The 12,832-nt window shown below is 34.8% G+C and overlaps 2 protein-coding genes across 3 annotated transcripts; one reads left to right on the forward strand and one right to left on the reverse strand.

Moving 5' to 3' along the window:
- Positions 1–1,891: 1,891 nt before the first annotated feature.
- On the forward strand, positions 1,892–8,418 carry LOC107063062 (uncharacterized). 2 transcript variants are annotated; one of them, XR_001475070.1, is made up of 3 exons: positions 1,892–5,162; positions 5,253–5,319; positions 7,749–8,418. XR_001475070.1 is itself a non-coding variant. In XM_015314486.1 (3 exons), exons 2-3 carry the CDS (start codon positions 5,293–5,295, stop codon positions 6,175–6,177), a joined length of 801 nt encoding a protein of 266 aa, XP_015169972.1. In that variant the 5' UTR covers positions 1,892–5,162; positions 5,253–5,292; the 3' UTR covers positions 6,178–6,250. The 2 variants fall into 2 exon arrangements, 1 of the variants encoding a protein (XP_015169972.1); XM_015314486.1 differs by lacking the exon at positions 7,749–8,418 and adding an exon at positions 5,404–6,250.
- A 1,469-nt stretch (positions 8,419–9,887) lies between these two features.
- Positions 9,888–11,535, reverse strand: LOC107063112 (protein NBR1 homolog). The gene is made up of 2 exons (XM_015314569.1): positions 11,232–11,535; positions 9,888–11,137 (listed from the first exon to the last, which is right to left on the reverse strand). Exons 1-2 carry the CDS (start codon positions 11,358–11,360, stop codon positions 11,042–11,044), a joined length of 225 nt encoding a protein of 74 aa, XP_015170055.1. The 5' UTR covers positions 11,361–11,535; the 3' UTR covers positions 9,888–11,041.
- Between the last annotated feature and the right edge of the window lie 1,297 nt (positions 11,536–12,832).

Below are 12,832 nucleotides of genomic sequence, written 5' to 3' on the forward strand. Positions count from 1 at the left end.
TCTGTCTCTACTCTAGTTGGTGATTCTATCGTGGCTAAGAGTATCTATAGAAAGTGTCATGTCTCCTTATTTCATAGAGTCACTCATTTTGATCTTGTAGAGCTGGATATGCTAGATTTTGATGTTATTCTTCAGATGGATTGGTTGCATTCATTATGCTTCTATTGATTGTAGAACCCATGTAATCAAGTTTAAGTTTCCAAATGAACCCACCCTAGAGTGGAAAGGGGGAAATTATATGCCTAAGAGCCAGTTTGTCTCTGGTCATATAGCTAGAAAGATGATTTTTAAGGGTTGCATATACCATCTAGTTAAGGTGAGGGATATAGATTACGAGACCACTACTCATTAGTCGGTCCCCGTTGTTAATGAGTTTCATGAAGTGTTTCTAGATTATCTACCCGGTTTTCCTCCAGAAAGGGAAATAGACTTCAGTGTTGACCTTCTCTTAGATACACAACTTATCTCTATTCCTCTTTATCGAATGGCTTCGACAGAACTTAAGGAATTAAAAGAGCTATTGAAAGATTTGTTAGATAATGGTTTCATCTGGCCAAGTATCTCTCCATGGGGTGCCCCAGTTTTGTTCATGAGAAAAAAAGATGGTTCACTCCGTATGTGCATTGACTATCGGCATTTGAATAAGGTTACCGTTAAGAACAAATATCCTCTCCCAAGAATAGATAATTTGTTTAACCAACTTCAAGGAGAAAGTTACTTCTCTAAGATTGACCTTTGGTCGGTTTATCACCAATTGAGGGTGAAGGAAGACAACATTCCGAAGTCGGCTTTTCAAACTCGGTATGGTCATTATGAGTTTTGAATAGTGTCGTTTCGATTGAGTAATTCTCCGGCAATGTTTATGGACTTGATGAATAAAGTACTTAGACAATACCTTGATATGTTTGTGATTGTGTTCATTTATGACATACTGATCTATTTGAGAAGTGAGAGAAAGCATACTGATCACTTGAGGATTGTATGGCAAGTCCTCAAGGACCAACAACTTTTTGCAAAGTTTAGCATACATGAGTTTTGGCTAAGGTCCGTGGCTTTTCATTGTTACATTGTTTATGGGTATTGAGGTAGATCCTAAGAAGGCGGATGCGGGTAAGAGTTGACCTAGACCTCTATCCCCTCAGGATATTAGGAGTTTCTTAGGTTTGGCTGGTTACTAAAGAAGGGTTTTCTTCGATTGCCTCTCCATTGACGACATTAACCCAAAAGAAGGTTAAGTTCATATGGTCTAAAGAATGTGAAATGAGTTTCTAAGAGCTGAAGGATAGACTTACTTCTTCTCTGGTGTTGACTTTATCGGAAGGAATGAATGGTTTTGTTGTTTACTCTGATACCTTGAGAATAGGGTTATGATATGTCCTAATGCGAAAGGGGGAAGTCATTACTTATGCCTCAAGGCAACTTAAGATTCATGAGAAGAATTATCCTACTCATGATCTTGAACTAGCAGCGATTGTTTTTGCCTTAAAGATATGGAGTCATTACATGTAAAGTGTTCATGTGGATGTTTTAACCGACTACAAGAGTTTGCAATATATGTTCAAATAGAAAGATCTAAATCTTCGTCAAAGGAGGTAGCTTGAGTTATTGAAAGATTATGATATTAGTGTTCTCTATCACTCCAGCAAGGAAATGTGATGGTAGACGCTCTTAGTCGATTATCGATGGGTAGTGTTGCTCATGTAGAGGATAATAAGAAGGAGTTGGTTTGAGATGTTCATAGATTGGTCCGACCAAAACTGCAATCAATAGAGAATTGCTAGTCAGGAAGCAACTTCTTTTGTGAAATGAGAATTTGTGAGCATTTTGTATAAATAAAATAAATTTTAGAATGGGCAGTTAGGAAGCAACTTCAGGGGAACTAATAAATGATAGATTTTGATTACATGCCTTGGTCTTTTATGGGATTGAATGATGCCATAGGAACTGAATCTTTATTTGTTATTTGATTACATGCCTTGGTTTGTTATGGGATAGATGTTGAATGTACTGTAAATTGCTAAATCAGGCCTTGCCTAATCAAACCAATAAAAAACTAGATTGAACTTTAGCAAGTTCCATTTCCTTTTTCTCCTATTTAATTTTTCTTCAATCAACAAATTTGAGTTAATATATGCTTAATTTTCTCTACAGAACCGGATTGCTACTTAATTTTCTCGACCACTCTGCAGGCGTCTCCTCTATACTCTCGATTATATCTCTATTTTTCACAACCAGTTAGTTCAAACTTTAAGATTTTCTATTTTCCATTTATGAATTATTGATTATGCTTATCCAGAGTCTATATTTTGTTTTCTTACTGTCTCTTTGTACTTAGCTATCTAGGTTATGTGTTGAAAAGTGCTATAATATGTTGTGTTCTCTTATTTTCTTAAACAAGTTTATGTCAAATATGAAAAAAATTGTTATATTACATAGCTGAAAAATCTCCATTTTTATGATTTCATTTAGAGATGTGTTCTTGATTGAATTGTTGGTAGTTTGTTTAGTTAAATTCCCAACTTTTTTTATTCGTGTAGATGGAATTCACACATTGTAAATGGATGTATGATAGAACTCATCCTAATCGTGCGGGATTGAGGGTGGAATTTATAAATGGGGTTAAAGAATTTATTGCAAAGGTGAAAACTAGAAATGATTTTTGATAGAAGGCACAATTAGATGTCCTTGGGCCAAATGCAGGTGTATCAAGTTATTGAAACCAGATAAAGTTGAATCTCATATTTTGAAGAAGGGATTTATGGATAATTATTATGTGTGGACAGTTCATGGAGAGAATGACGCCACTGTAGCTAATGTTGATTTTCAGAATGGGTTTAATGCTGTGGATAATCCTGTAGATAATATTAATGTTGAAAGTTCTCGATTCAATGAAATGCAGAGGGATGCTTTTGGGATGTTCCCAGGGTCTCAATTAGAACCAAATGATGAGGCTAAGCGCTTCAATGAACAATTAACTGAAGCTACTTGACCATTATATGAAGGTTCAATGCATTCTAAGTTGTTTGTTGTTGTTAGATTGCTAAGTATAAAGTCAGATTATTCAATTTCTCAACCAGGGATGGATTCTATCATTGGGCTTGTGAATAAACTTAATCCGAATAAAATTGACTTACCTAAAGATTTCTACATGACAAAGAAGATGGTTTCTAAGTTAGGACTTTCATCAGAAAGGATTGACTGTTGTGAAAAAGGTTGCATGTTATTTTATAAAGATGGTGCATCTTTAAAAAATTGCAAATTTTGTAATCAAGCTCGTTATAAGGAAGTCACAAATGTCAAAAAGAAGAAGGTTCCAGTGAAGGCAATACATTACTTACCCCTGATACCTAGGTTAAAGAGGTTGTATGCATCAATGGGCTCTGCACCTCATATAAGATGGGATTATGAACATAAAAGGCCACCTGGTGTTCTATGTCATCCATAAGATGGAGAAGCATAGAAACATTTTGATAGATTGTTTCCTGAATTTGCTAGTGAACCTAGAAACATTAGGTTATGATTATGTTCAAATGGATTCACTCCATTTGCTGTCTCTGTGGTACAATATTCATGTTGGCCAGTATTTGTTATGCCATATAATCTCCCCCCGAGTTATGTATGACAAGTCCATATTTGTTCCTAACTTGCATTATTCCTGGTCCAAATAATCCAAAAAAATTGATTGACATATACTTGCAGCCTTTGATCGATGAGTTAAAATTATTGTGGAATCAAGGTGTTGAAACATATGATGTATTCCATAAACAAAACTTCATAATACGTGCTGCTTTGATGTGGACTATAAATGATTTTCCTGCTTATGGAATGTTGTCTGGGTGGTCAACTGCTGGTAAGTTAGCTTGCCCATGTTGCATGGAAGACAAAATAATTCACATTAAAACATGGAGGTAAGAACTCATGGTTCGATTGTCACCGTCGTTTCTTGCCAATGGATCATGAATTTAGGAGAAATACTAGTGCATTTATGAAGAACCAAACTGATTTTGAAGAGCCACCTACAACTTTATTATCTGAAAAAATGTGGCATAGGGTTAGGGATTTACCTAAGGTAATAGATTCTCCACCATCTAAGATACTTGCTTATGGTGTTACACATAATTGGACAAAACAAAGCATATTTTGGGAGTTACCTTATTGGAAGCATAACCTTCTTCGCCATAATTTGGATGTCATGCATATTGAAAAAAATGTTTTTGACAACATATTTAATACTGTGATGGATATCAATAACAAGACAAAAGATAATTTGAAGGTTAGGATGGACTTAAAAGAATATTGCAGGCGAAGTGAGTTATACTTAACATACCTTAACAACAAGATTAAGAAGCCCAAGGCTAGTTACACATTCACTTTGGATGAGAAGAGAGAGATTTGTGATTGGGTAAAAAAATTGAAGATGCCTGATGGATATGCTTCAAACTTATCTAGATGTGTCGATATGAAAGAATGAAATTTGATGTCTATGAAAAGCCATGATTGTCACATTTTCATGGAATCTTTGATGCCTATTTCATTCAAGTCCTTGCATGATAGAATATATGGAAACCCATCACAGAAATAAGCCTTTTTTTCAAAGAGTTGTGTTCTAGCACATTGAGGGTGGAGAACCTAGATTACATGGACAGTAACATTTGCCTAGTTTTAAACAAACTGGCAAAAATATTTCCTCCTGGTTTTTTCAATGTAATGGAACATCTCCCAATTCATCTTGTGCAAGAGGCACGACTTGGAGGTCCAGTTCAAGGTAGATGGATGTATCCATTTTAGAGGGGAGGACTTTTAATTATTTTCCTTTTGTGTTTGCATTTTTAAAAAATCATCTAAAGGTCATACTTTATAGGATTATCGGCAAAAGTAAAAGGACCATACAAAATTGATGGAGAATAGAGGGAGCGATGCGTGAAACATATCTGGCAAGAGAAATTTCTAATTTTGATTCATATTATTTTGAAAATTATGAGTCGTGTTTGAGAAATAGACCCAATCGACATGATGATGGAGGAATTATTGATCCTTTGGCACCACCCTTATCAATATTTAATCATCCAGGAAAAGGAGGTTCAAAACATGCTCGAAAGCGAAAGTTAACTGAGATGGAGCCAAAGTCAGCTTCAACACATGTATTATTGAATTGTCCTGAGGTACAACCTTTTCATAGGTACATATATATATCTATATAGGTCAAGATTCATCATCCCCTTAACTAATTAAGTTGTTATTTTGTTGGACAGTTATTTTGTTGGTACATATGGGAAAGATGATGTTTATCCTATGTTTTCAAAGTGGTTTAGAAAATATGTAAGTGTTACCTAATACTATTAATCATTTCCCCATCAATTATATGTATTTTTAGAATTCTAAATTTTCTTTAATTCAATATAGGTTCATAATCCAGTTAATGTCGTGGATGTTGTGAATGTCCAATTTTTACGTGATATTTCTTGGGAACCTTATCATAGAGTTAGAATAATGTCTAAGTACTTCATCAATGGATACAAATTTCATACAGAAGAATGGTCCAAAGGCAAGAAAACCAATAATAGTGGGGTGTGGGTGAAAGGTGAGGGGGTTATTGATTATTATGGTGTGCTTCAAGAGATTACAAAACTCGATTATCTTGTTGGTTGGCCAAAGAAAAAGATAGTAATCTTTCGGTGCAAGTGGTGTGATCCTGATTCTAGTGGTACAAAGGTGCATCCTCAATACAAAATAGTTGAAATTAATCACACGAGGCAGTATCGTTTCTATGATCCATTTATCATTGCACAGAATGTGAAACAAGTGTATTACATTCCTTATCCTTTGTGCAAGAATAAATCTTTGTGGCATGTAGTTATAGAAACAAAGCCCGTGGGGAGAGTGGAGGTTGAGGATGCATTGGATGTAGCGTTTCAAAATGATATTTCAAGTGTTGAAGCAATGGTGGATAATGAATTAGCAGGTGAATTGCAGCATAATGAAGGCATCTATGAAGAATTTGATGCTACTTTCCTTCAATCAAATCCAAATAATTATCGGGAAGGAACATGCAGAGCTAACGAGGAGGAATCCCAAACTGATGAATATGAAACAAGTGATAAGGAATTACTTGAAGAAAATGAAATAAGTGATGAGGAAGAATTTGGTAGTCATTATGAATCAAATGAAGAAGGTTGACTTGTTTGGTTCGTTGTGTTGACAAATTTAGATCATTAGCTTATCCAATGTTTCTCTCTTGAGTTTAGTTGGTATGTTGGATTTGATAATGTTTGACTTGAGCTTAATATGGGCTACAGAAAATTCATTATCTAATAGTCTAGATTGTCTAAGATAAGTTTCTGTTTGAGTATTTTTTTATTTTATAACAAAGGGATTTGAATTATTTATAATTGAATATTACTATATTGATAGTGCTTCTATTTTATCTTGATTTGTTATCGGTAGTTTAATGTTGATTTTATTGGTTGTAAGCTGTAAATTATTCTAGCATATGGTGATTTCTTATGAGTAGTAGCTATTGTTCAAATTCAAAACTCTAGGTGCCTCTAGGGCTGCCTGAGAGTGACGAAGAAAACAAGGTTAAAAAAACGATTAAAGGCAAAAGTAAAATGCCACATAAAAATCAAGACAACACTATAACAAGTAACTTACTTGACACAAAAAGATGAACCTAAGTTCATTGTCCAAATAATCTAGTCCAGCTTTCGGGCCATATATTTTTGGACCAGTTTTACCCCAAATTGAGAGTTTTGATGAACTACACTTCCATATCCCAGCTGACTAATTCATTACAATAACTAACTTAAATAACTACATAGTCACTAATTTAACTAACTGCACGGTAACTAATTTAACTGACTGTACGGTGACTAACTCCCCCTTAAGCTTGTTGATATAAATATGTTTAGAACACCAAGTATGGATGTAAGATACTCATGCTGCACTTTACTTAGGTTCTTGGTTAATGCATCTGCTGGTTTATCACTATTTGGATTGAATATTTTCCCTGACAAAGTGACAATCTATATCAATATGTCTAGTCTTCTCATGATATACAAGTTGTAGTTGATCATCTAAATCTTTGATTAGTCCAATTAACTCAGCTATTGTGGATGCAAGGCTTCTTGAGACTGTAGGTTGTTTCTTTGATTTCGAGGATATTAGAGATTTGACACATTTCCTTCTTCATATGTTAATCTGTTGTTGTCTGAATTGACACATTTTCTTTTCCATATGTGAGTTGTAGTGTAACAGAGGACCCTCCTATAATGCCTGAAGGGAAAAAACACCTCTGCTCAAAGTAACATACCTAATCACAAAAAACACATGATTAGCAGGATCATTGAGCCTGTTAATCACGTGTTTCCTCATTCTAGCTAGTCTTTGTCTTACTATAAGCCTTTTTTTTTATATGTATCCTTCACCATCCCATTGTATAGATTCTTAAAAACACAAAAGTCAGGGAAAATGTTGCAGAACATTGTAGTTGCCTGGTTGCCTTAGACACTGAAATAACTATCAGTACTAGACTAAACAAACAACTGATACTACTATTAAACTAAGCAAGTTGGTGTTTCAATAATCTTCCAACAATTACTTTGCAGGAAATCTGATTACTCAGTCCATTTTTAATATTCTTAATAGGCCCTGTACATTAGGACAACATATAGATATAACTATTTATAATGTATCATTGTGCATATTTGTCTTATAAATTATCCTTCTGCATGTATTGAGTATCTTTTTAGGCAATGAAGAAGACATCTGGAAAGCGTCGAAAGCATACAAATAAGAGAAAACAACATGATTCTCAACCAGCTTCATTGCCCCCCACCTTTCCTCCTCAACCAACTTCACTGCCATATGTCGCTCCTACTCAACAGACTTCACTGCCACCCACTAAGTGTTCTCTGTCGACTTCATTATCCCCTGGGTTTCCTTCCCTGTCCACTTCATTACCACCTTCTTTTTTTAGTATACCACAATGCGGGCCTATCCAAAATAACTCTATAGCTTCTCATGGCAAGAATATAAGCCTTCCTGATAATATTGTTCCCGCACCTCGTATAAATTCTTCTTCGAGTGGTCATATAAGTCAAAATGGTATCTCCTCTTCTCTACTTCAATCATCAACTCAAGCTGTATCTCCAGCATCATCGACACCTAGCATGTCAAGGTCAAATATTGGAGTCCCTATACCAGAATCACCATCTCTGAGTAGTAGTATTACTGCACCACCTGCCTGTTCAAAGACTAAAAATGCTGGAGAAATTAGAAAATATAATGCTTTTCATAGGTTGATTATCACCCCTGATGAGGATGGGTAAGTTATATTTTTGTCATTTTTAATTTGGTGAATCTACTTCTTACATGAATGAAGTATAATGCAGGTTTGCACCATCATATCTTGGCTCGCATATGGTTCCAAAATCTATTTCACAATTCTTCGATGATGCTTGGGGTAGATTGAAAGAATATCCGTACAATATCAGGGAGCAAATATGGAATCAATTTAAGGTACAAATCAAAATTTTCTTATATCAGTTATCAAATATTGAAATTTTAATGTAATGATATTATTAATATGCAGATGAAGTGTGTATGGAAGCCATGTTATGAGAACAAAATAAATTCTATTTTTGAGAGGAATGCTCGTATTCGAGTTACTGAAATGTTGTTTGAAGCTCGAAAAAGTAATAAGAAGTCTGGTTGGCTACGAGAAGACATATGGGTTAATTTTTTTGGAGAAATGGAACAGTCCTGAATTTAAGAAGAAGTGTGAGCTAGAAGAAGGCAGCTCGGGCCTCCGTAAAAGGTGGCTCTTTACATATAGGAGGTTCCATGAGTTTCGTAGCCCAAAAACAAAAAATGGTAATTTTTTTAATTGAATTTCCTTACTTCTAACAAAATGCGATTGAACTTCATATACCTTTTATTGCAGACAAAGTTAAAAGGTGAAGAGGTGTCTAAAGTTGAGGTGTTTGAGGAGACTCATAAGAAAAGAAATAAGGATGGTACAAGGGGTGAATGGGTAGAGCCACGTGCAGAGGAGACATTTGTAAGTCACAACACTTCAATATCATTTCATTTAACATAAGCTTAGAATCTTAGATCTTTATGACAATATTGGAACAATGGAGATAATCTGAACTTTTCGATAGCTTCCTTGCACAAGAATTTTTAGCTTGGTTGATGTTTCTTAGTGGCTGAATTTTATGGATCAGCCACTGGTTGAGTGCAAGTATTCTATATATTCCATGGGATAGAGGGGAAATGAGTCCTTTTAGTGGTTTTTAGTTTTAGTGATTATTATATTTTGAGCATAGGAAACTGAGCAAGTTTCTCAGTGAGATTCAAGAAAGATTGGAGTGGTGGGGAGGAAATGACTTTGAATAATCAAAGTGTACAGCTCATATGATCATGTTATGTAGTAAATTCTTGTTATGTATTATCATGCTTGAATATAATACATCTGTGAAAGAAGTACATCTCTGTCATGTACTGTTGTTGGGTGGTGTCCATTTGGTTGCTTTTGTTTTGACATTTATTTCACAGCGCTATAACATTCTCAAGTTAGAGTCTGACTATCTCTATTCTAAGTAGCACCCGAGAAAGCACACGCTAAGCAGATCTTTACCAAAGCCATATCTCCATAAGCATCCAAAGCTGCCTACTCATTGGTAGTGAAAAAGCAAGAACATAGATATGTTTACGAAGCCAAGAGCCACTCATCTGAGCCAGCGGATTCAAATTCTGCTATGCCGGTGCACAAAGCAAGCACACAAGGACTGCGTAAATCTTTGGTCTGTCTATCATTGCCCATGTTGGGCTGACTCCTTTTTTTAGGCAAGAGGACCCCTACTGATATTTATTGACCTGTTGAAAGAAAGTACATCTTGTTTATAATGCATTACTTTGAATGAATTTGAGTATGAGCAGGGGAGAAAGCAGATAGATGCTCTGTGCTGGTCCTAACTTGTGTGTCTTTCCTCACTTTTACTTACCTTCTCTCCTTCCTTTTACTGTTTTGGAGTTGGCGTGGTTTTATGAAATTATCCTCTGACAGTTTGAGAGTTTTCAATTTGGGTAGGAGGAAAATGGTTTTTGGCAAGTCTCCTTGCAAGTTAGTTTCTACAAGATCAAAATATCTCAAATAAGAAGAGAATGATACATTCATTGTATGTTGGATAAGATTTTTACTTTAAAAAGAAAAATATGTCTAATTTAGTTAAGTTTTGAAAGAGCATTGTGAATCCTTCCTGACTCAACTAGACATAGAGATAAGAGATATCAAGGGCAATTAAATTGGACTAGTGTAGTGAATAAGAATAGAGGACATTGTAGATATGAGGGAAAAATTATTCCTTTTACATCTACAGATTATGTAGTATTTGATGGATGTAAGATATGATCACAATACATATTATTTGGTATGAACATGTTTCGTGAGTCAAACATTTATAGTTGAATGACTTTTGAAGTAAAAATGAAAATTGAGTAATTTTCTATGATACAATTCCTTAGTCGAGTGTTCATGGGAGATATTAACTCAGTAAACTATCACCCTAATGTTTCTCATCTTTTTAAACAAAGGCAAAATTAGTCTATTTTATTTCAAGCATGTGTGGTATAATTATTTTAAGATAGTAGAAGAGTTGTGTGATTAATTCCTTTCTTTCTACCTTGATTTGAGAATGACCTGTAGGCAAGGGCCTAGGGCAGAAGTAGCAAAGACCACGCAATACGAATACATAGAGTTGGATATATGCCTAACTCTTTTTAACAAGAAGGTAAAATTCTCTTGGTGGCTATTAGGAAAAAAAACATTCATATTCATTAAATTTTGCATACCACATGTTTCCAGATACGACTAGTATCATAGTGTTATATTACATAGCTAGTTCAAGTAAATACATAACTTAAAGGAGTTTGTCAAATCATAATCGACGAACAGTAGCCAAAACATAGTAGACGCAGTAGCATCCTACCATTTATTCACACCAAACTATCCATCACACGATAGGACAAGTATATTTATGTCCTACTGCTCTCCAGCAATAAGATCCATGACAATACGCTTGATGCTTCCGCTGTTCTTCTTAAGCAGCTTCTTGTTCATTTCCTTGTCACAAAAACCCTGCATTCACAAAATTGAATATAGTCGACTAGGGGAATTATATCTTGCACAAGAAATAGGAGGGAAATTATCTTTGACGTCTAAATTAACTTACCATCTCCTTTAGCTCTTCAAGGATAGGATCCCACTCAGCAACACCATAGAGATCATCAACTGACTGCTCCAAATGATACTCATTCTTCCTCAAGATCTCTTTGTTCAGATCTACCTGCTTGAAAACCATATCCTCCAGCTTCTGGAGGAGAGATACCTCAACTTCAAAATTGATTGTATATTTTTCTTCATTGCAGGGAAAAATGGGTTTCTTTATTATTTTCCTCCTTTGTAATGGTCTTCTTGTCTTACTTAACTATGCATTATATCTTAAAGAAATGGAGTTATTGGTTATTTAACATTTATTTCAGGTTGGATTTCAAAGAGGCTTGGATGGATGGCGTCAAACACAACCTACTTCTGAGGTTGGTTCCACAACCCAATTAACATCTAATGATATTACTTCAATGTGGAAAAATGTGGCATGAGGTGTGAAGAAAGGTAGAGTTTACGGTCTTGAAGCACAGCCTTCCTCATCTCATCCATCACTATTATTGTCTGGAGCTTCTTCTTCTCATACTTTGGAAGAAATGGAAGCAATGGAAGCAATGCATAGAGAGATCTCAAAGCTGACAGATAGACTGCAATCATCTGAAGCTAACTATACTAAAGTGTAGAAGTTTATGGATAAACATATGGTTGAATCTGATGATAGCGAAGAAGAGACTGACTCTGATGAAGAGTAGATTATATTCCAATTGTTTAGACAATTTCTATCAGATTTAGACTTGTTTTAACTATTTACTTTTGTTTTGAATATCAACTGAATACTAATTAGACTTAATTTTGATGATGCTTGAACTTTGAGACTCCATTGTGAATGAATTGGAACTAATGGTTAGGAATGTATTAGATGTTTGGTTTTATTTTTATGTTGAATTATTATGTATGGATGGTAGTATAAATTAGCAGATGATGTACCAAAATAAATAACAATTTTATGTATTAAGGATATAGATTTTTTTTAGCAAACTAAAAATTCTGACTAGAGTAGTCGGAAGATCACATAATAGTTAATATATTAATATTTATACCGACTATAGTAGTTGGAAAAGTAATTGAAGCAGTAATAGATGCCGACCGCAGTGATTGGAATATATATAATTAATTATTTAGTTATGTAACTATTACGACAATGGTAATCGACATTATTAAATTAATAAATTATTATTTAACAAGTTTCTGACTACAGTAGTCGGAAGTATTTAACTTAATAAAGTATTATTTTAGTCGTGTTCTGACAACAGTGGTCAGCAGTTTAGGTACTTTATGGTCGGGTCTTAATTTATATGTTATGACTATGGTAGTTGGAAAATACCTACTGCTGTAGTCGGCAAGTATTTTCTGACTCTCGATTTGCTGACTACTCAAAAGTAGTCAAAAAGTCATCGGAAAACTCCAATTTCCGACTACATTCCGACAAATTTTGCGGTAAAAAAAAAATGAAATTCTAGTACTGTTTCCAATCAACAATTGTTTGAGCTCACTCAAGATTAAAAAGGTCTTTTCAAGTCTTGCAATAGGGTTGAGAGCAAAGGTATGGTCATTTAGGTTCAGTGACTTTTATCCTCGTGAAATGTGGTGCTTTCAACAATCCCTTTT

This window comes from Solanum tuberosum, unplaced genomic scaffold (genome assembly GCF_000226075.1).
Source record: "Solanum tuberosum cultivar DM 1-3 516 R44 unplaced genomic scaffold, SolTub_3.0 scf00002, whole genome shotgun sequence".
Lineage (NCBI taxonomy): Eukaryota > Viridiplantae > Streptophyta > Magnoliopsida > Solanales > Solanaceae > Solanum > Solanum tuberosum.

Excerpts from the sequence above, each read along its gene's own strand:
- LOC107063062 (XM_015314486.1), top strand. The coding sequence starts at position 5,293 with ATGTTTTCAAAGTGGTTTAGAAAATAT. Across the intron at positions 5,320-5,403 it reads CAAAGTGGTTTAGAAAATAT|GTTCATAATCCAGTTAATGT; the intron begins GTAAGTGTTACC and ends AATTCAATATAG.
- LOC107063112 (XM_015314569.1), bottom strand. The coding sequence starts at position 11,360 with ATGGTTTTCAAGCAGGTAGATCTGAACAAAGAGATCTTGAGGAAGAAT. Across the intron at positions 11,138-11,231 it reads TTGAAGAGCTAAAGGAGATG|GGTTTTTGTGACAAGGAAAT; the intron begins GTAAGTTAATTT and ends TTGTGAATGCAG.